This window comes from Fragaria vesca, linkage group LG1 (assembly GCF_000184155.1).
Source record: "Fragaria vesca subsp. vesca linkage group LG1, FraVesHawaii_1.0, whole genome shotgun sequence".
In the NCBI taxonomy this organism is placed as follows: Eukaryota; Viridiplantae; Streptophyta; class Magnoliopsida; order Rosales; family Rosaceae; genus Fragaria; species Fragaria vesca.
The window spans coordinates 7,989,717-8,011,233 of record NC_020491.1 but is presented as its reverse complement, the minus strand read 5'-3'; the positions used below and the strand labels follow the sequence as shown (position 1 = coordinate 8,011,233).

Below are 21,517 nucleotides of genomic sequence, written 5' to 3'. Positions count from 1 at the left end.
TCCTCACTTGGTCCTCATTATAAGGTCCTCATTGGAAGCTCTCCCTGTATTGATATATGTAGTATCATGTATTACTTAAGTATAAAGGTTATCTGAAGAGACTTGGCTGCATAAAGTGTGATAATGTGTGAATTTAAAAATTTGGCCTTATTGCATTAAATTCTGATTTCTTTTTTACTTTGTTGCGGTCGACAGGGGAATTCCTGATAGAGTATATCCTTTTAGTAAAGGAGCATGCAGAAATTTATACGAGTTTTGCTGTCTTCGGAGCAGTAAATACAGAATGGAATCATTACCAACAGCTCTGGAACTTGAAGAAAAAGCAAGACCTTATACATGTACGGATGTCGTAACATGTCGATGTTGCTGACATTGAATTTGTATCATTAGAATTTATTTTTCCCATTCACCTGATGTTTATTGAGGGCAACATCCGGAGGCAGATCTGTGCATGCATTTGGTTAGAGAGCCCCGAGATATGGGAACCATGGAAGTTTGGGTTGAAACTGGTTGAGGTTTGATAGTTTGTACTTCGTTTTAGGCTAGATCTTTAGGCTTGTTATACAGTCGGTTTTTGACTTTATGCTTTGCTGGATGTAAGATTCAGAATGTTTGTGCCAGTTTATACAGCAGTGAACAATTCCCATTAATACTGTTTTTGTTCTCTTCGGCACCGATGAGATCGAAGAATTGTCATATAGTTCAAGGTTGAGAGAATTTGTTCTTGAGATGCTCCTTTGCTATGCATACCATATTTGCTTGATACTGTTGGGATCTGCCAAGTATGATCGACTCAAGTGTCAATAGAGTCCTCTGTGCAAGTTTACAAGCATCGTATTCGTATGTTACTATATTTGTATGCAGTGCGTCTGGTTCAGATCCATTACTTAAATGAGTTTTACTTTTTGACTGGTAGAATTCATCTACCATCTGACATTGTATATTACCAAGTAGTTGAAAATTCTAAGCTTCACGTTACTGTCTCAGAGCAAGTTTGACGAAACAGAGTGCAGAGTTTCGGTGCGGCCACACTGGTTGACCTTCTGGTCAGGGTTTCTCATGTGAGATCAATAACTTCGAGCCACTTTCTCAGACCATGTCCGTTGAAAAGGGCATCAGCTAGATGCCGTACGTAGCCACTTGGGCCGCCATGTTTGAGTTTCAAGGACCCTTTTAGGTTAAAGTTGAGTGCCGGAGTCTGATTCTACAAAACAGAGGCTGTAGGTCAGAAAGACTTCTGATCCATCTCATCTGGAATCTGTATCACATTTTCAACGAACCACATTGTAAATTTGTAATCAGGCTGCTGCTGCTTTCAAGGTTCAAGTGTACAACTAAAGCTTTCAAAAGTATAGTTCTAGAAAGCTGTCCACTCTCAACCTTCTTTTCCTCATCCTACCGGGAAACCGAAAGCCTTGATGACATCGAATTTCCATTTCATGGTTTCGTTTGTGTTACTTTTGTTGCTGATATATGAAAGCTTTTATTGGAGATTATAGAGAAAGAGAGAGATTGAAGATTCAATATGAAATTTCCACTAAAATTGTTATTACACGCCTAAAAGATTCTATGATGTCAAATTACAACATTCTCATAATCCCCAAAAAGAACAAAAAATACCCTATATATAATTGTATTATCTTTTCTTTTTCTTTTCCTTTGAAGCTTAGAAGCCAGCAGCACAGCAGCAAACCACTACAACTGTAAATAACATTTTCCTCTTCACAGAGACCAATGAAACAAAATAATAAGAGCAACTTCACCCATATATCTCATTCTGTTTTGTTGCCTTATGGCTTGAAGAAGCTGACTTTAATACCAGTGTCGATAACAACGTAGAGTCCAGCTGCAATCAGAAGCCCTGTGAGACCCATTCCCAACACACCAAGAACCCAGTTAACCCACCAGCTTACGCCGTACTTCTTAGGCTTCTTGATCTTGAGCCACATCCAGCATGGGTACACCAATGTCACCGGCAATGCAATTCCTCCGATCAGACCAGCAACACTTCCCAAAAATGGGATGGCCACGGCAATGAAGAAACACCCGAATCCGAACATGGCTCTCGAAATGCACCTAAGCCACCACGGCAATGGCTGCTTCTTTCGGCTAGTGTATTTAGACTCCATGTGGTCAAACATGGGCATACCATAGATTTGGAATGAGCTCATGGCGTTTACCACCACGAACAAGCTCATTAGTCCCAAAATGAACTGTGACACATCTTTTGAGTGGAATTCGTAAATGGCAGCAAGCATTCCTCCGTTTGCCGGAATCTATCAAATGAAAACGAAGTTAGAACTTGGAACTAATAGCAATGGTAGCCAAGTGACATATCAGATATCGACTAGTAGGTTAGGTTTAGATGCTTACCAAGTGACCATAGGCCCAGTAGCCACCAATGGCAATGGGGAATAAGCAGCAAGCAATGAGTGTGTAAGACACCTTGACACCTCTCCACATTGGTACATGTGATGGATGTTTCTCACTAGAAGGCATGGTGGCCTGCAACACATAACATAAATTCACAAAGTTAGTCTATGATTGAATGAATAATTATAAAAGCTCTAAACCTAAGTGAGGGTGATGATCATAATCAGTGTGGCTAGAGGCCCCCATTTTTAAATTTTTTTTATTTGATGGAATAAAGGCATAGACCTCCCTCTAATTTTGACATTGGAGTCCTTAAAGATGAGCTTATAAAAGTGAAGTGCATGTTACAACAATGTTATTGTAATACCCAACATATAATAAGAACATTATGAATGTGATAGGAGTCCATAAATTAATTAGCTACATATTTTAAGTTTACATATTTTAATTATGTAAACTTGTAAAGCTAATAGAGTATAGTCTAAACAAATAAAAATCATGATTGATCATGGTGGGTAGTAATTTAAAAACTATATGCAATTGAAACCCTTATAGTACTACACTACTCTATTGGAATTTCACTGCATCAAAGGACAGTGTCCAAGGAACCTCTCATTTTCTAATGTTTTGACAGTTGGGTTTTGATTCATACGATATGTTCATCTGGTCAAGATTGTCAATTTGTGAAAGCATCACGATATCTTTTTCTTCCTTTGATAAATTCAAAAGCTTAAAACCCAGGACTTGCTAGAAAAAATGATGTGTGGACTTTGAAAAAAAAACCCTTCAACTAGTTAGGTACGAGTTGTTAAACAACGTACGTAATTTTGATTCAACTAGTTAGTTAGAAAATAAATTTTTGCATGCAGGAGATTTAAACAACGTTTCTTTCACAATATTATGAGCATTAATCAATAGTGATTAGCAAATAATTAAGTGAAAGATAATTATACCTGAATCTCGAGGATAAGATTGTGGCCTCTGAATGCGAAAGCGATGATCCCAAGGGAATTCAACACATCAAACACTCTTGCAACTTCGGATCCTCTTCTAACAGGATCATACGACACACCAGGAAGCCTACCCTCAGTTACAGAGACCACCCACATCATGGTACAGTAAGCAACAGCAGTCATTGCACCGATCAACGAAACCCCAGCAATGGAGTTCAAGTTAGGCAACAATGAAAGCATCACAGCGCAACACGTAAAGACCAAGAACCATTCGACGGTCGTCAATGGCTTGGCAGTACAGGTAGCCCCGCAGACGATCTGGAAGAAGAGCTTCGAGGTCGATCCACCAATGACGATTAAGGCCACACAGTTACCTCCCGAGAGGTACATGATGGGGAATAGCCCTAGCAGATTTGCGGTTCGTTCACCGAACGTGAAACCGAAGAGTTGCATGTACCTGCTGTACCGGACTCCGGTTTCGATGTTTTCATGGAGATGAATAAGAAGATAGAGCGTATAGAGTTGCCATATGAATGTTACAGTCAAACAGATGATTCCCCATGTCCTGAAAAATCAATCACAAAGTTTATGAGTTCGACAGTCTAACAAATAACATAGATGTATCGTTACTAGAAAGTTTAGCTGGAAAAACTACTAATGGTGGGCTTACCATCCGAGGATAGTGAAGGCGACCGGAAGCACCAAAGCTTGGATACCAATACCGGAGCAAAGAGTGTGAAAAGCAGCGTAGTACTTGTTGCCATTTCTGGACTCGGTGATGGGTAGCCAAGCATCTTCAGGGTCAAGCCTTGTGGCCTTGAGAGCTTTCCTTACGGGGCTACCCAAGGGAGTGAGGAACCTCGGAGTCAAAGACATCCTTGGGGTTCTTATCCCCAATGGGGTTCTCGCTCCCTTAGGAGTCTTGCTCGGAACTATTGCACCGGCGCCTTCGACATCTTCAGTTCCTCCGTGGTGGTTGGCAGCCGGCACGGCTGCTTCGAGCAGAGGTGACCGGGAGAGAGAAGGAGAGTTGTACTGAGAAGGAGGACAAGACACTGGAGGCTGCTGCTGTTCAGGCGCCACCGGAGCCACCGGACGAGGTGTTATAGGAGCCGAACTGATTTCATTTGCTTCTTTACTCATGGTTTTTCTTTTGTGATGTCTAGCTCCGGTGTGGGATTCTTGCTCTCTCTAAGCTCTACCTCTGTGTCTTGGTTGGAATGACAACATGGGACTATATATAGGTGAAGAAAAACAGTCCAGAATATAATGTTAACAAAAGGAAAAAAGAAAAAAAATCGAAATACGAAGGTAGGTTGGAAATTGCAGAGTGGGTCTGGTTGTGAACTCTACTCGGTTCGTTTTAGACTGCTTTCGACGACTATCAGAATTATTAGTTGAAGAGTAATAAAAGCAATCAAGTTGTTTGACGGGCAAATTTGGCTGCTAGTTAAATTTTTCTTGCTTTTCTGCAAATATTCTTATAGTTTTCTCACTTTTCTGAGATCATTGTTTGGTAATTGTAATTATGGGGTGGGATTTAGGTTCATAATCTCATAATGGAGTAGAACTTGGTCAACCTATTGCTCCTAAGCAGAAAGAACCAAAGAGGGCACACACCTCATTAGGGTTAATATTTGTAAAAATATATATACCATGTGGTGTTTTTGGAGGTGGGAGAATAGAATATACAGCAAAACCAAATATGGGAGCTGCAGCTTTCAAAGGGTGTGCAAGCGAGTCAATATATGTGTTCGTTTGAGTTTTCAGTCTTCTGACTTTATTGGACCCAAAAGAAAGCAAGAAAAACAAGTCTCTCGGTCTCTTTCTTGGAATTCAATATGAGATTAATTAAGGGAATGATGTACTTATTGTTAATTCCAAGTATATTTTTGTTTCACTAATTTGATCTTGAGACCAGAAACTTATGAGAGTAAATAGTTAATTACCTACGGTTGTATCATAATTTTCGTAAGCACACGGCGAACAATAATTTTTGTAAAGAAGAGTTTGAGATACTCAACATAATTTAGAGTTTGACGCTCTAGGTTGTCATAATTGGATATCCTTAGACGTTGATTAATATTTCATATAAATAATCCAATCATGACTTGCTCCTTACTAATTTGATACTTGATTGTGTTATGTATCAAATCAGATTGTTTATTTGAGAAAACATATCTAGTACATGACGTGTATTCTCACATACATACATTCATATATATGATCAAAATTAAAAAAACATAATATATATATATATACCAGGGCCATTCCATTGAGGGATCCATTTTTTTGTTCATTTTTAGAGATAGATCATTTGACGAACTTTTCGATCACAAAATCAAATCTCCACCGTTCAGTTCATTGGGCTATATGAATCGATCATTTCTACAAATTTTCAGAAAATTTGGTGATCGTTAAGTCATCCAAATGTTTGATTTATTTTTAATAATCTTGAACGGTGTAGGTTTGACATAAGTGTTAAGTTTTTTGTTTTAATCTCAATCATCAAACCCTATTAAAAAACAGATCTAATGGTGTGGACCTATCCCTAAAAGTGACAAAAAATAGGAATCCCTCATTGGAAGGGCCATATATACACGCATACATAGTTGTTCCTACATATGAATTATTATAAATGACTAATATTACACAATATACTTACACATCATGTATAAAAGAATTTTTGGTTAATTTCTTTCGTTAATATAGTATGAGATTATTGCACATTGCATTCCAATATTTGACTTCAAAATAACCACTTTCAAAAGATGATAAGCTCCAAACAGGCAACAGCTACGAACTTTGTCAATGTGGGGTGTCGGGTATTGGTTCATTTGGGCTGCCTGCACTTCTTAATTCCTATAACAAAATTTTCAACATAAGGTGGGTGAAAAAAGATTTAAAGGACGATATCTTCATCTGGTTCCAAGTTTTGAGTAGTTCTAGAATATGCATGGTCGTATTCTGATGATCACATATTTGAAAATCACCATAAGTCAAGCAGTTATATCATCATTCTCGACTTATAGCATCAAGTCCTCAACCAACAATTAATATCAGGAAGAAAAAGAAATCTAGGATTAAAAATTATTGATCTACCCCAGAAAAAAACAACGAGAACAAAATAAATAGATAAACATATATATGAAATATCTATCGATCACTATGATGTGCAAGTCTAACCTAACTATATCAACTTGTGAAATACAATTAGTACATGAACATTCTGTCCCATTTTGTGGTGATGACCCATGAAATAGGATTCTCAAAGGCATGAATGAAGGGCATGATCCGAATGGCCAAATATCTAATGTGATGACTGAGAAACATACCCAATACTATTAACCAACTCCAATAGAAGTTAAACAGGAACACTAAATAATTGCTGCTATTTGGTTACCATAGATGGTCTCTATCAATCAATATTTGTTCAATAATTCATATCCAGGATGCCCGGCCAGATGCGTAGCCTCTACAACATAAAAATCATGGGCGGCCACAAGGTATGTAACCAGGTGTAACTTCAATGATAAGGACTCAGAAGGACAGATTCACAAGACAATAGTAGATTGGATAGATAGTTGCAAATTCTATTATAAGATTTTGAATTATGAGATTCTAGACACCAAAATGGGTCAAAAAATCTCATATTTAAGAAAAATATATAGCCAACAATCATCTCAACTTTTAGGCATAACATTCTGACTTTTAAGAAAACCATTACTTTTACGCATAATGAAAAAAAAATCGACTTCATGTATATATTTATATATTTGACGCCACAAAAATGATGTTAGATAAACTAGGTTATTGCATAATCCTACGCCAAATATCTCTTGTTGAATCCTCCAATTTTCTGATGCACCGACTCTAAACAGACAATGACATTCTGAAGTTGAAGAATTTTGAAATCTAAGATTACGTAACGCTTTCCGAATTCACATATAGTATTCATCTGTGTTTCCGTTCAATATTAAAAAAATAAAATAAAAATAAATAAAAAAGTGCCAAGCCCAGATAGTACGAGTATGCTTTAATTGCGTCCAAACTTATAACAACCATACAAATTGGGCCCAAGTAATTGACCCACAGCCAGAGACCCACAAGGAAATGGTTTTGGGCAGAGACGACTTGATCGTTGGGATTGGTGGCTCCGGAAAAACCACTCTTGTTGAGGAGTGGATTAAGGATGATCATGTTCGATGCAACTCAAGTCTGATTTCATTGTTTTTATCTCTTCAGTTTATGGAACCGATCAACCAACTTGTTATGTCGTGTTTACGTGCAGCTGACGGTATCACAGTCTCTGGATATAGATGATCTGAAGGACAAGATTTTTGGGGTTCATTATTGGGGGTCAAGTTCTGAGTCCCAGTTCTGTGCTTCCTCGAATATACTTTCAATTTGAATCGAACAAAGACCCTGGTGGTTTTGGTCCTCTGTTCTTGACCTTTATTTGTTTCTGTCTTGCTTTTGTTATTTGGGTCTGAATTGCTACTCAAAACGCATGAATTATAGTCGACTGATACAAATTTTGATTGGGCAAATGAGAAGAACAAGCACAAGGCATGAACTGGTGAATCGAGAGAAATGGTGGAACAAAGTACCTACTGAGAGAAGGAACCCAGACCCTCTCCTCATGAGTTGGTCCTCATATTTCCTCATGAGAGGATCTCAGCCTTTTATTTTGAACCAATGGCTGAGATCTTCCTAGTTAATTTTAACCCCCTACTCAACTTACTCACTTACTCTCTCTCTTCTCCACCAAATATCGGGCTGCTCTCTCTCTCTCTACCGTCGTCGCCCCGCACCCGCCCTCTCTCTTAAATCCGCCGTCGCGAGCTCGGCCTCCCTCCGCACCCGCCCTCTCTCTCAAATCCGCCGGCGCTCGCTCCGCCTCCCTCCGCCGTCGCTCTCTCTCTCTACCGTCGTCGCTCGCTCTCTCTCTTCTGTCGTCGCTCGCTCTGCCTCCCTCTGCCGGCGACTCTGGTGATCTTCCGGGGACCGAGGATTCCGGTCACGCGGGGTGTGGTGAGGTTTAGGCTTAATGGGTATTATTCGGAATTGGATAAGAAGCTGTGTATGATTGGGAAGAGTAGGTCCATGTATAATGCAGGTAACTTCGAGCCTAGTGTTGTTCTTAAGCTTAATTATCCGAAATGGTCTAGTATTTATGACAGTTTGATTAGTGGGAGCTTAGAGAGTGTTGTTAGTGATAAGGATGATGGTGAGAATTATTTTGATGCTATTATGGTGTTGGCTTTTTCTGTGAAGCATAGTTATGGGTATACATTTGTTGGGGAAGATAGGATGAGTAGTTTTCCGAGTAGTGTTGAGAGTATAGGTTTGAGTAATTTGAATGATTCGAACGGTGGTTTGTGTAGGTTGCTTGGTAACCGTCTCGAGAGATTTGAATTGGTGTATGGGAGTGAGTGTGGTGGGGGTGTGAATTGCAATCCTCTTGGTGGGGATGTTGGATATGTACCGAGCTCGTTGGTTTTTTATGCGACTCGGTGTACAGAAGAGAGGAAAATGCAGATGCTGTTGGGGTTTTCAACTCTAGTGGAGATGAATACTTGAGATTTCCATTTGTACCTAGCACCACGTTGATTGCTGAAGGGGAATTGACTTTCCATATGTCAATTGGTAATTACGCATCTTCCTCACTAGAATTTTGTAGACAAATTGGATAGTACTTCAATTTCTATGCCTAATATTCATGCAAAAGATGTAGTTAGTACTCCTTTCTCGGGTCTGCAATAAAGATGTTTACCATTTCTTAATGACTACGATGCTCTTTGTAATGATTTTGATACTTCTTGCATGCCACCAAGTGTTTACTTTTCTTGCCTTGTTTAATCTGACAAGTTATCATGCTTGTGATGCTTGTAGTCTAAAACTTTGGGAGATAACGAGTCTGAACATACTGTTGAGTTCACTGGTGGGAATGTGAACCTCATCACCACCATAGAACAGTGGGATCGATGAACTTACTGTAAGTTGGTAACCAATTTGGTTAATTCAATAGAGTTGGTGCTATTGATGCTGATGGTTTGATGTGTCCAATACATTGATGCTGGTTTAGTGTCTATCATAAGTTGTTTAATGGTAGGTGATTCTAACATTCAGTTTTGTATGGTGCAGGATTTCAGAACTTCATGGGATATCAAGGCCACTCCTACTTTCTTCTTCCTCTGAGATGGTCAGCAAGTTGACAAGCTTGTCGGAGCCAACAAGGTAGAGTTGCAAAAGAAGATAGTTGCCATTGCATTGTAGATTCAGCCCCATGTAAAAAATGACTACTATACTGGTCTGTTAGTCATTCAAATATTAGTGAATCCAAGAAGATGTCAGATAGACTCATAGACCAATTTACTAGTGTTTCTGATCAAATATTATGTATTTTTCAAATTTTCAATGAAGAAACCTTTCACAGTATGAATGATTGTGCTGCATTTTGATTGTTTCAGCTTTGAATTTATGAGAGAACTGATCAGTAAAAAATATTGCAAGTAATGCAGGTAATTTAAAACTGAATAGAGATGGAGCAAAAACACAGAATGCAGTTTCATTTCATCTGAAAATGACACTATCATCTCAAATTTACCATTTTTCCCATGTTGCACTAGATTGAACAAAATATTGTCATATGCTCATAGCCACTATACAAAATGTTGTCATAAGCTCATAGCTACTATACAAAATATACAAAATCTGCAAGACATAGACTCATAGCTACTATACAAAATCTGCAAATTTGTCACAACAGCTATACAAAATGCCATTACAAATCTGCCAATTTTCCCAACAGCTATACAAAATGACACTACAAATCTTGCCATATGTCCCAATATCTGCTCCCAAAATCTGCTTCAAAAGGCATCAAAGACATCTGATTTAACATATTAGAATGATTTAGATGTAGTAATACCAGTAATATAATCAGATAACCAAAAAAAAGGTGGATATATATACAAACATGAAAGATGAAGGTCTCAGCACATCAAAAATTTTAGCAGATGAGCATGGCACCCCATCTATTGGCCAATCCATTCTAAAGAGAGAATCTGTTGCAGAATGTGCCCCAGACTCCACTACACTTCTTGAAGATAAAAACAATAGCAGGAAAACAAACTTTCAGTTTTATCTGGGTTACCAATTTTAGATGAGTCGACCAATTTTAAATGGCATAGCAAAAATGTATTCCAGAAGAGATATTTATTTCACAACCAAAAGTAGATTTTCAGAAACCTAAAAAGGAACTTAGTGTAAGATATCATAGACTAAATTAGGTAAAACAAGCAGGTTACAGGCTTCTGTAAAATATGAACAAAAGCAACACTAAGCATCCGATGGAAAAAAATACAGTACCTGTAAGTGATATGAACATATGCGTTATAAAAGTTGAATGCGGCAATCTCAGAATCAAACTCCATGTAATATTTAGGTTTCAAATCTTCTTTTGATCTCTCCAAACTATTGTTGCTTTCTCCTAGACTTTTCCATTCTTAAGACCTATATTCAACAATCACAAGAACATACACAAAAGTGAGATTCAATCTCAAAACTATAATTCCAATGCAATCAAATTATATAAGAAACGCATAAACCCAGGCAACTACAGATCGAACCTGAAACCCTAGTACTGAAAAATTGAGAGCTTGGGATATGGTGGAGGACGTCGTGGAGAGAGAGAGGACTTGCCGGCGTAACCGGTGGAAGAGGTCGTCGCCGGCAGAGGGAGGCAGAGCGAGCGACGACGGCAGAGGGAGGCAGAGCGAGCGACGACGGAGGGAGGCTCGCGAGTGACGACGAAAGAGAGAGAGAGATCGCGAGCGATGACAGCGGAGGGAGGCCGAGCTCGCAACGGCGAATTCGAGAGAGAGGGTGGGTGCGGGGCGACGACGGCAGAGAGAGAGAGAGAGCAGCCCGGTATTTTGAGGAGAAGAGGGAGAGTAAGTGAGTAAGTTGGGTAATAGGGGTTAAAATTAACTAGGAAGATCTCAGTCATTGGTTCAAAATAAAAGGCTGAGATCCTCTCATGAGGAAATATGAGGATCAACTCATGAGGAGAGGATCCGGGTTCTGAGAGAAGGAGCAGCAGCCGAGTCCAAAAACCACCCTTTCTAATTTTTAAGGGTGGACACCCGACCCGCCTGGCCCACGTGACCTCCAGCCGCCTAGAAGCAGCTCTTCTCTGCCCAGCCCGATTAAGCCCAATATGTCTACCCGGCCCAAGCTCAACACCCCCTAAAACCCTAGTCGCTTGCACTCTTTTATTCACCTTGCAACCGCGCCGTTTCACTCTTCTCGCGATCTCAAAGCAACTGCGCTCTACTCTCCAGCAATCTCAAGCTCTCGTAGGCAATCATGGGTCAGCTTAATACCTCTCTCACCCTAATTTCTCATAGGGGTTCAATCCATTTACTTTGTTTTATGTTCTTCTCTTGTGTATTGAGTTTAGCTTTGTGTGAATCACAGGAAAGGTTCATGGATCTTTGGCTCGTGCTGGTAAGGTGAGAGGCCAAACCCCAAAGGTGGCCAAGCAGGACAAGAAGAAGAAGCCCCGTGGACGCGCCCACAAGCGCATGCAATACAATCGCCGTTTCGTCACCGCTGGTACTACCTCTGCTTCTTGATTCCCAACCTTGTTTTAGTTTAGTTTTGGTTTTGGGTTTATGATATTGATATGGGACTTTAGGAATTTATGTTTTGTGAGGAACCCATGTTTTGGATTTTGTTTTGATTCCTTGTATGTTGTGTTGATGTTGCAGTGGTTGGCTTTGGCAAGAAGAGAGGACCCAACTCATCTGAGAAGTAGAGATATGCTATGAAAGGATGAAGAACTCTTAGTAGTTTAAGGATGTTTTTAGTTATATTGAATTCCATGTTATTTTTCAAGACCCTTGATGCTGGTTGTTAGTTAATAGAGATTGGAAAATGTTGGATATTTTGTTCTGAATCTGGTTGACTTGGAAGTAATGTGATTTTATTTCTGGATTTATCATGTTCCGAGTTTATGCTATTTCTTGTTGATTTTGTGATTTTTGCTTGTTTTGAATGTGTGCGGATCAAAATCAGTGCTTCTCTCTCACTTTCATACTGATAAAGTGATATGCATTGAGCTAGATTGGGAGATCATGAAACGTAACTGATTAACTGGAAATCTACCTTCCTGTGTTAACAGCAGGATGAGGGTCTGAGATAGGATGTTGTGTATCTAGAGTTCTAGACAATGGTATCTCGCTTCGCTTTCAGGTTTTTCATTATGCTTTGGATGCCTTGGCAATGTTTTGCTCAGGATAAAAAAATGTTGATGCAACTGTCAGCTTGTGAAAATGGTAAAAGAGTTCGATGCTTTCAGGTTTCAGCATAATAGAATGGTTTGATGCGTAGCAAAATCTGTAATTTGTATTATTCAGTATCAACATGATAGAACGACAAGCATCCAACATGTAACATACGAGTTATACAAGATAGCTAAAACTGGTGCTTAAGCAACATTGTGTTCGTGATACGCATCCAGCAAGTATATATGAATTTTACAAGCAACCAAAAAGTGATGCACAAGCAAATCTTAAAATTTAGGCTTATTTGCGATGATGCTTAAGGGCATCAAAGCGAGCAGCAAGTGTATCGTAGTCGGGCAATTTGGGATGAACACGATGGAGTGACTCCTGCCTAACAGTTGCCGAAGGTACTGATGGTGGAGTACGCTTGGGAGCGTGATAATTGCCACTTGGAGGTGCCTCCATTTCAATCTCTTCATCAGTGTCTGATTCATCAAACTTGATACCTGAATTTTCTGATGGTGCGTTGTAGCTGTATCTTCTATAGAGAAAATTATTTGCCTCTCCTCCATGGCTAACATTATTGTTTGAAGAATTTGGCCTGTCCAAACTCTCAGTCCAGTGTGTTTTTCTCTCAGCTTCATATTGATGATCCATATCATAAGAGTCAACAGCTGGACTATCTTGTTCTTGTTGGCCAGTGGAATTGCCCGAAAGGGTTTTAAACTCATTAGCAGATGCCCGATTGGAGTCTTTGTTGGCCAAAAATGCAGCCACTTGTGCAGCAGCCATTGCATCGCTGGCAGATTTTGCAGCTGCTGCAGCAGCTGATGCCGAGTCTGCAAATTGCAAATATCCCCTTTCTCCACCACTACTTGTTCTTTGAAAAGAGCTGGAAGAAACAAGGATACATTAAATGAACATTCATAATGTGGTTGGAATTCAAATTACAATCAGATTAGTGCAATGGGTCAGCTAACCTGGTTTCTCTATCTCCACCACCACTTGTTCTGTGAAAGGAACTGGAAAAAGTAGGAAGGAGCAAATGAATAAACATGTTATGGTTGAGTTCAAATTTAAATAAGGTAAGCACAATACTAGAAGAACCAAGTTACCTAGTTTCCCTTTCTCCCCCTCCACTCATTCTACGCATAGAACTGTAAGATATAGGATTATATGTCAATGGATAATCCTAAAAGGCTCGAGTTAAAATATTACAAACTAAGAAGCATCATAGTATATTTACCTGGTTTCCCTCTCTCCACCAGCACTTGTTCTGCGCAACGAACTGGAAGAAAGCCTGATATAATAAATGAACCATCAGCATACTGTTAAGCTTACATTACTTATGTTTTGAGTACAAATTCCACAGTCGAGTTACCTGGTTTCTGACTTATTAGACTCAAAAGATTGAGTTGTCAGAGGCAAGCTGGTAGCACTAACAAAATTGCGAGGTCCATCCTGATAAACAACAGAAGAGTTTAAATGGGGAATTCCTTGAATCTAGTACATGCTGTGTCTGGGTGAGAGAGAGAGAGAGATGGACATACTATAGTCTCTTCTGGAGGTTTGAGTAGTTCTTGTTCACATTCTGCTGTATCCCAATCAACCTGGTATTCCTTTGCTATTTCCTTCATTATTTTCAACTTCACTTCACCCGTAGGGGTTCTAACAGAGAGCTTGTCAATGAGCTACAAGAAGACATAAGCAGACAACAATCATCCAACAGGTGACTAACCAATGAACATAAATATGATCAAATCTACAACTAAAAAAAATAAAAAGAGTAGGGTAAATGCTATGACAGAATGACCATGCTTACAATGCGATTCACACCACAGTCAGGTCGCAAATCAGTAGCAGCAGCTACAAAATCTCTTCCATATTTCTTCTCAAAGACATTCCTTAGTGCCACCAGTTCTGGAATCTCAGAGCACCTTGGTGTTGCAAAGATTAAGCTAGCAATTCCTTCTTTGAGGTCAGCCGGACACTCCCTGTTCAAATCAGAACAGCATTGCATAAATACAACTCCTTTTAACAGCCAAAAATATGCACTAAGAATATTACATTGTTATAAGCTTACCTTTGCTTTGCAATGATTTGAAGTCTAGACACGATCAACTCACAGAACAGCTCAATGAACTCATTGGCAGACAAAACATTCTGTTCTCTAATCACATGTTCAACCTACAGAAGCATAACGAAACATTAGTCATGTTTGCATAAAACCACAAACCATAACAAATTCAAGCGTTACAGGATTTGCACCACTAAACTAGATACTCATATTCCAATTACAAATTAGGAGAATTGATCGCATATTATTCTACTTATGTTGTTCTTTCTCTCAAACTTTCATATCTATGAACACAAGGCTACGTATGGGTTCACAAAATAAAGCAAAAATCAAACATTCATTAGAATTAGGAAATTGTTCTAATCACTTGATTAGGGGCATCAGTACAAATCTATTCAGGCGATTCCCAATTAACCAGAAACACAAAAGCATGAGACTTTGAACTTAGATTTTAGAGATATGTGAAACTGATAAGTACCCGGATACGAGCAGTGGCGTCTTCACCTTTCTGAAGCAGAGAAGCAATGTCACGCCTCATCTGCTTCACCACCACCTGCCTCTTGTTCCTCAGCAGCTTTATTCTCGCCACCGCCATCTTCGCCGCCGTTTTGCTGTTTCATTCGTATCCATCAGAATACACAAATAGTTCAATAAAGCTTCAAACTTTACCAACTTTAAAGCAAACCCCAGAAACACCAAAGAGAAACCCAGAAAGGGGAGTTGCAGAGAGACAAGAATGAACCATTTAGCTCAATAAAGCTTCAAACTTTAATAACTTTAAATCAAACCCAGAAAGGGGAATCTGCAGAGAGTGAAAAGGGTACCATTTGGAGGAGTTGAAGCCCCGCCGAAAAAGAGAGAGGCCGAGCTTCATGATCTTCTTGGTTTGGGCTGAGGCTGCGGTGGCGACAGTCATGGTCTAGAGACAAAAGCTGAAGCTGAGTGAGAGTGTTGGGGTTTTGTTTGGGAGTAATCCTAACGGTCGCCTGAGATGGAAAGCCAATAAAAGCGACCCTTTAAGCGTCTTGATCGGATGAGGGCCTACCACTTCTAGATGACCACCGACCTCATATAGCCGTTAAGATTTGACACGTATGGGAAGAGTGGTGGGATTGTGTGAGAAGTATCCAATGCAAAACCCACTATTTGTAACTTCTAGTGTGACACGTTTGATGTGCTTACTTTGCTTTTTGATCTCCTTTGATCTTTGTTCAAGTAGTAAATTAGCGATTTTTCGTTCCCGTTCACCTCGTCACTAACTAGTTGATGTTTAGCAGTATTTGATTTGAAGAGCAGGAGACCAATGTTTTTTTATAGATATCTTGATTCTCAAAATCTTTGAGAAAATGGGAAAGAAACTTGATGGATCTCCTTTCTTATATTCCTTTCTAAATATGTCTACAATAGGTCAATAGGTCATTGTGAGATGTTATATGGATTCTCATATTGGAAAGAAAAATCCATATACTTCATAATGTTTATGTGGATTCTCAGGTAAGTCATGCACTCAGAGTGATCAACTGATTGTAACAATTTTCTTTCATAGATAACTCAATTTCTTCAATCTGCCTCTTGGCTTGAATTTTAAATTACACGAAGATTATAGCATCTTTATCACTCTCTATTTTAGCTTTTTAGCTATTTTAGAGAGCGTGTTTAGCTTTTTGGGTATTTTAGGAGCTCCAGCAGACTAGCAAAAGTTTAGCTATTTTAACTTTTAGCTATCTCGCTAGCTAAATATAGATAGCGTACTAAATATAGCTAGCGTAGCTAGTGAGATGTGACTCTATATAATTTAATACATTCTTAATTTTTAAGTTATTTAATGTGATATATAAATACATATAAACTATTTAATCTTCATTTATAGAATAATATTAATTTAATATTAGCTAAAGTAGAGAGCATTAATGCAGACGTATCTCAAAAGTCGCTAGCCAAAATGACTTTTTTCGCTAATTTGACTAAAATTTAACTAAAAAATGGCTAACATTGATAAAGATGCTCTAGTGGACACTCCTAGACATAGCATTAGGTACAAAGTGATCATCTGCGCAACTTCAGCTCACGGAAGCGTGCGAACATTTCATCACTAAAAGGCGTTTCTTCCTCATCAACAACTAATCCTTCATCATCATCGACATTTGGAGTCTCGGACATAGTACTATCGACACAATGAGGTGATTGCGATGATGCCTGATTGGCAAGAATTGCAGCAGCTTGTGCAGCAGACATGGCCTCACTAGCGAATATGGTAGCCGCTTCTGCGGCTGATGGTGCGTCTTGATAATGCATGTTTCCCCTTTCTTCACAACTTGTTTTCATAACCTTATTCGACTGAACACATTGCAGAGGTAATGTAGCACCACTAACAAAAGTTGTTGGTCCTTCCTGTGGATCAAATGGAGTGAACGTTAATCTTAAAGATGGAAAAAGTTTTGAAGTAATGAGTCTGTGTGTGTGTTTGGGAAAGAGAGTAAGAGATAGATGAACGCACTATAAGCTCTTCTCTAGGTTCGAAAAGCTCCTTTTCATATTTTGTTGCATCCAATTCAACGCTACACTCCTTGGCTATTTCCTTCATGAGTTTCAACTTCGCTTCACCACTAGGGGCTTTGATAGAGAGATTCTCAATCATCTACACAAACAAGCGGTGAACAATCACTTGGATAGTAAAATAAGAAACGAAACAGAACAAAAGAAAACCAAAAATAACCTGATTGATAGAAATAGTGAAACAGGAAGACAATGCTGAATTACCTTCCTACTCACTCCACAGTTGGGTCTTAGATCATTAGCTGCAGATACAAAATCTTTTCCATATTTCTTCTCAAAAAATTTCTTGACTGTCATTAGTTCCGGAATCTCATAGTACCTTGGGGCTGCAAAGATCAAACTAGCAACCCCTTCTTTCAAATCAGGCAGACATTGCCTGTACAAATTAGTTGCATAAGAATCATATGATGCATACTCTGATTTGTGAAATGAACGAACATACAGAATTGTTGTTGTTACCTTTGCTTTTTGATGATTAAGAGTCTCTCCACGACCAATTGGCAGAAGATTTCAATGAGTTTATAGGCAGCCAATGAATTCTGGATTCTTGTCAAATGTTCAACCTACACAACCACAAAACTATTTCTTGAAACAAAAGAACAAAAATAGCAGTCACATGTTGCATAGCAAACTTTGGATGAAATCCTATATGAAGAAGGAAAACATGCTTTGGTAAACAATATAACAAGTAATTCAATAATGCTGTAAATCAAAAGAATCATGAGCATGATATGTACCAGGATACGAGCAGCGACTTCGTGACCTTCCTGCAGGCGTCGCTTGATGTCATCCCTCATCTGTTTATCCTTTGTCAGTCTGTCGTTCCGGACAACCTTAATTCTAGCCAGTACCATGTTTAATGCAATTTTACTGTTACACACCATTTATTCTCAGTTAGTATCACAGAAATGGAAAACAACTATCATTTAGAAAAGGACTAATTGCCTCTCTGTTAAAACGAACCATTTGCAAGAGTCAAATCCGGAAAGCAAACAAGAGAGGCCAAACTTCATCTTGTTCTTGGAATCTTGACACAAAGTACGTGTGAGTTGAAGTAGTCTTCTGTTTGCTTTGGGTTTCAGTTTGATATGTGTGAATTTTATAAGCAATTCTAGGTCCAAATATAAGGAAAGTAATCTTCAAGTGGATTTTTTCTGAGATTAAAATTCCGATTCTTTCTGAGATCAAATATATAAAACAAATATGAGTGTATCTCACGCAAATAAGAAAGAATGTTTGCTTTTTTCAGAGTGATTTGGATGTTAGATTGATATGAATATCAAATTATCAGATTTAGATATGAATCGAACTGACCTAGAAGTGGCAAAAAAGATTCACATATTTGGAAGCAACCCTCTCAAAGATTCTGCTATTACCAAAAGATGAACTGCAACAAATATTGAAGGGAGCACACAAGAATGACAAGATATCTCAAACTAATATATATGCCCTGCTGATTCAGAAAGAGTAGGAAAATGTGGGAGAGAATCATGAACCTATGTGATCTTGAACATTCAAGACCAAACTAGAATCTAGAAAATCTGGATGCCTTTTTTTTCTTTCTCTGTTTTTGTCTCTGATATTAGTTGTGGAAGGAAAGATACACGTCGATTCTGAAGCAGAAGAAATCTTGGACGTTGGCTTTCATGAAAAGGGTTGCAACATTGCTCAGTGTTACTGCAAAGAAGCAAGTGCATGCTTTCTGAGAGATTGGGTTAATAGTTTAATTTCTGCTTTTGAGGTTGAAAGAAAAGTGCTGGATTTGAAGCGAGGTCGAGGAAAATCTGTGGAATATGCTCATGATTTCATAGTCTAAACTTTTTTATATCTGTGAGTAAGGTGATTAGTTCATCTAGGTTATCAGGCATATTCATATTCATGCAACTATAAGATAAAAAATAAAAATAAAAGGAGAACACAAGACTCAATGAAGTAGGGGTGGAAACTTAAGGATTCAGATTTTAACCCGTGATGCATTGAGATACATGTACATAATGCACAATCCGGAAAAGATGAGAAGCAACAATATACATGCAGATCCTGTAAAATTCGGATACAAAATCAAACCAGATATGACCATGAACCTAATGAGAAAGTATGTTTAGGAAAGAAACTCTAGTGTGAATCAAGAGCCTAAACAAGCCGTCCAACCCATCTTCAAGGCCTTCTATGCTTTCATCCAAAATCTCCAACTTTCTTTGTGCAGATTCAATCTTCTCAGCTTCAACATCTTCACTTGCATTATCCACAAACAGATTGCTAATTGCAATATCCACACTTTCCATCTCATTCATGTTTTTGTGTCCGGAATTCTCACACGCCAGTACTCCTTTTTGCACCAATATTGAAACCAAAGACCATCTGCTGGCCCTTGCCTTCAAAACTGGTGTGGAAAGGAAGACAAGTAGTGACTGCAAAATTGAGCTGGTGATCAAACTTGCCTCTCTAAGCACCCTCACCACCGCGGCGAGATGGTTATCTAGATCCAAAGGAAAGGCCTCATGTTTCTGATCCATTTGCTTCATTGCTGCCAAAACCTTCACAACTTCCTTCTTCATCTTTTTTCTGAAGCTTACATATGCATTGACACTGTCTTCCAGGTTTGAATCTCCAACCAGTCTTCTTCGAAGCGCAGATTCAAGTTCTCGAACGCTTTCCTTCATTGTCAAAATGGCATCCCTTGTGTTGCCACATACATCCAAGTACTTGACAGAACCATCAAGCAATTCTTCCACCCATTTCTCGTTCTGGTGCAAAGCTAGAGCCTTTTGTGTCAATGGTAGCTGAAGAAGCTCCTCAATGCAAGTGTACAAATCTTTGAGGCCGCTTAGTCCTTTGCATAGTGAACCCGCCTTTGAACAAATTGATGAAGATGAAGATGAAGATGTTGAAGTTGCCTCCCAAGACTTGAGCTTGTTGAGCTGTTCTTCAATTCTGACTGTGGTGGGATGTGATCTGGTGGGCATACTAATGGATCTGACATTGTAGCGCTTTGTGGGTTTTGGAGAGAAAGAAGCCATTGTTGCTCTTCTCATCATAGAAAGATCAAAGATATGAACTTTGGAGTTGAGATTTGAGAATGTGAATTGGGTTCTAGTATTGACATATATGTACTCGTATACCTATGTGACTTCGTCTTTAGGAGACCGAGAGCATCTTTTGGGGTGCTTATGTCAATGTGATCAACATGTGAAGGCGATGTGGAGCTATTTTATGTTGTCACTTCTTACACCTACTAAACAAAACAAAGACTCCAATTTTGTATATGGACCTTAATTTCATGTAGTTGTTTGGGTGAGGTGCTATCTCCAAATAGTGTTTTTGTTTCTAATAAAAAAGGAAAAAATTGGGTATTTGTTTTTTATCAAAAAGAAAATTTGGGTATTTGCTTTTGGGATCAAAAGCCAGATGCATTTGGCATTTTCTCGCTTTATCTTCCTTTCATGAACCACCGGCACCGCCATTGTTGGTCTAATTTATGGAAGTTGGCGGTAAGCTAAAGAATGGGGCATTCCAAAATCCAAAGCTCTTTGGATGGAGAAGCTTTGACAATATCCACGGAAAGATCTTGAAGACTTGAAACTGTGTTTTTATATTCGTTTCTGGAATTCGGTTGGGAATGGGGACTAGTATTTCATTTTCATACATATAATGGGTTGCACGAGTGAGCATGTCTCTGTTATGTTCCCTTTGGTCTTGCAACCTTCCAAATGGCATTAAACCTAGTCGGTTTAGTTAGTACTTGATTGATTGATATGTTTGTAATCTGGTACTAGTGTAATATGTTTCTTGCTTGATCAAGTGTCTTGTTCTCTGGACTTTCCTTAATTTTCTTCTTACTTTGGCCGTAAGAAAAAGAGATTCTATGTATTAACTTGTGGCACATTTTGGTAGCTAATTGTTCGTTTGATATGTCATTTGCTAATGTATTAACTATTAACTTAACATTTCTGTTTTATGAGTACTTCATATGTGCTTCAATGCTGCTTGCTCATAGAAGTGATAGAACACTTCCCCATTTCTTCTAATGAAAGTTTATTTAGGAAAATAGCTGCTAATCTGAAGTACAATTACTTGCTAATTAAACCGGCTGTTAGAGCAACTTTATTCTTTCGTTCATTTTATAGGAGTGTTTTTAGCAAATACGCTACTCACAAAACAAGCCAACTCAGCTATTAAACTAAAACTTATTGTAAATTTATATCAAAGCTTCTGGAGAAGGTTCAAATAGAAGCATTTGGCCGTTACTGATATGAAGTTATTAA

At 38.7% G+C, this 21,517-nt stretch overlaps 6 protein-coding genes across 6 annotated transcripts in view; 2 read left to right on the top strand and 4 right to left on the bottom strand.

Annotated features, from left to right (window-relative positions):
- LOC101306852 (probable S-acyltransferase At3g51390-like) overlaps window positions 1–672 on the top strand; it is a 5,442-nt gene extending 4,770 nt beyond the window's left edge. Inside the window, exon 11 of the mRNA XM_004287702.1 lies at window positions 196–672. Coding sequence (XP_004287750.1) covers window positions 196–370 — 175 coding nt within the window. The 3' untranslated portion in view covers window positions 371–672. The remainder of the gene's footprint in view (window positions 1–195) is intronic.
- An 841-nt stretch (window positions 673–1,513) lies between these two features.
- LOC101306557 (lysine histidine transporter-like 8-like) lies at window positions 1,514–4,539 on the bottom strand. Its single transcript, XM_004287701.1, has 4 exons — window positions 3,997–4,539; window positions 3,327–3,891; window positions 2,374–2,505; window positions 1,514–2,276 (listed from the first exon to the last, which is right to left on the bottom strand). The coding sequence occupies exons 1-4, from the start codon at window positions 4,467–4,469 to the stop codon at window positions 1,791–1,793; spliced, it is 1,656 nt and encodes a 551-aa protein (XP_004287749.1). The 5' UTR covers window positions 4,470–4,539; the 3' UTR covers window positions 1,514–1,790.
- A 7,072-nt stretch (window positions 4,540–11,611) lies between these two features.
- On the top strand, window positions 11,612–12,333 carry LOC101306266 (40S ribosomal protein S30-like). Its single transcript, XM_004287700.1, has 3 exons — window positions 11,612–11,703; window positions 11,811–11,948; window positions 12,104–12,333. Exons 1-3 carry the CDS (start codon window positions 11,700–11,702, stop codon window positions 12,148–12,150), a joined length of 189 nt encoding a protein of 62 aa, XP_004287748.1. The 5' UTR covers window positions 11,612–11,699; the 3' UTR covers window positions 12,151–12,333.
- A 386-nt stretch (window positions 12,334–12,719) lies between these two features.
- Window positions 12,720–15,684, bottom strand: LOC101305976. The gene is made up of 10 exons (XM_004287699.1): window positions 15,521–15,684; window positions 15,175–15,307; window positions 14,703–14,806; window positions 14,442–14,613; window positions 14,170–14,310; window positions 14,001–14,080; window positions 13,866–13,919; window positions 13,735–13,776; window positions 13,600–13,641; window positions 12,720–13,511 (listed from the first exon to the last, which is right to left on the bottom strand). The coding sequence occupies exons 1-10, from the start codon at window positions 15,610–15,612 to the stop codon at window positions 12,920–12,922; spliced, it is 1,452 nt and encodes a 483-aa protein (XP_004287747.1). The 5' UTR covers window positions 15,613–15,684; the 3' UTR covers window positions 12,720–12,919.
- A 1,058-nt stretch (window positions 15,685–16,742) lies between these two features.
- On the bottom strand, window positions 16,743–18,106 carry LOC101311225 (IST1-like protein-like). The gene is made up of 5 exons (XM_004289005.1): window positions 17,990–18,106; window positions 17,712–17,815; window positions 17,457–17,628; window positions 17,194–17,334; window positions 16,743–17,087 (listed from the first exon to the last, which is right to left on the bottom strand). Exons 1-5 carry the CDS (start codon window positions 18,104–18,106, stop codon window positions 16,743–16,745), a joined length of 879 nt encoding a protein of 292 aa, XP_004289053.1.
- Window positions 18,107–19,336: 1,230 nt separating this feature from the next.
- On the bottom strand, window positions 19,337–20,272 carry LOC101310938. The gene has a single exon (XM_004289004.1). It carries the CDS (start codon window positions 20,270–20,272, stop codon window positions 19,337–19,339), a length of 936 nt encoding a protein of 311 aa, XP_004289052.1.
- Window positions 20,273–21,517: the final 1,245 nt, after the last annotated feature.

Excerpts from the sequence above, each read along its gene's own strand:
- LOC101311225 (XM_004289005.1), bottom strand. The coding sequence starts at position 18,106 with ATGGTACTGGCTAGAATTAAGGTTGTCCGGAACGACAGACTGACAAAG. Across the intron at positions 17,629-17,711 it reads TTAATCATCAAAAAGCAAAG|GCAATGTCTGCCTGATTTGA; the intron begins GTAACAACAACA and ends TAATTTGTACAG. Across the intron at positions 17,088-17,193 it reads AACCTAGAGAAGAGCTTATA|GAAGGACCAACAACTTTTGT; the intron begins GTGCGTTCATCT and ends TTTGATCCACAG.
- LOC101305976 (XM_004287699.1), bottom strand. The coding sequence starts at position 15,612 with ATGACTGTCGCCACCGCAGCCTCAGCCCAAACCAAGAAGATCATGAAG. Across the intron at positions 14,311-14,441 it reads ACTGTGGTGTGAATCGCATT|CTCATTGACAAGCTCTCTGT; the intron begins GTAAGCATGGTC and ends GTCTTCTTGTAG. Across the intron at positions 14,081-14,169 it reads AACCTCCAGAAGAGACTATA|GATGGACCTCGCAATTTTGT; the intron begins GTATGTCCATCT and ends GTTGTTTATCAG.
- LOC101306557 (XM_004287701.1), bottom strand. The coding sequence starts at position 4,469 with ATGAGTAAAGAAGCAAATGAAATCAGTTCGGCTCCTATAACACCTCGT. Across the intron at positions 3,892-3,996 it reads GCCTTCACTATCCTCGGATG|GACATGGGGAATCATCTGTT; the intron begins GTAAGCCCACCA and ends TTGATTTTTCAG. Across the intron at positions 2,277-2,373 it reads ACTGGGCCTATGGTCACTTG|ATTCCGGCAAACGGAGGAAT; the intron begins GTAAGCATCTAA and ends TTCATTTGATAG.
- LOC101310938 (XM_004289004.1), bottom strand. The coding sequence starts at position 20,272 with ATGGCTTCTTTCTCTCCAAAACCCACAAAGCGCTACAATGTCAGATCC.
- LOC101306266 (XM_004287700.1), top strand. Across the intron at positions 11,949-12,103 it reads TCGCCGTTTCGTCACCGCTG|TGGTTGGCTTTGGCAAGAAG; the intron begins GTACTACCTCTG and ends TTGATGTTGCAG.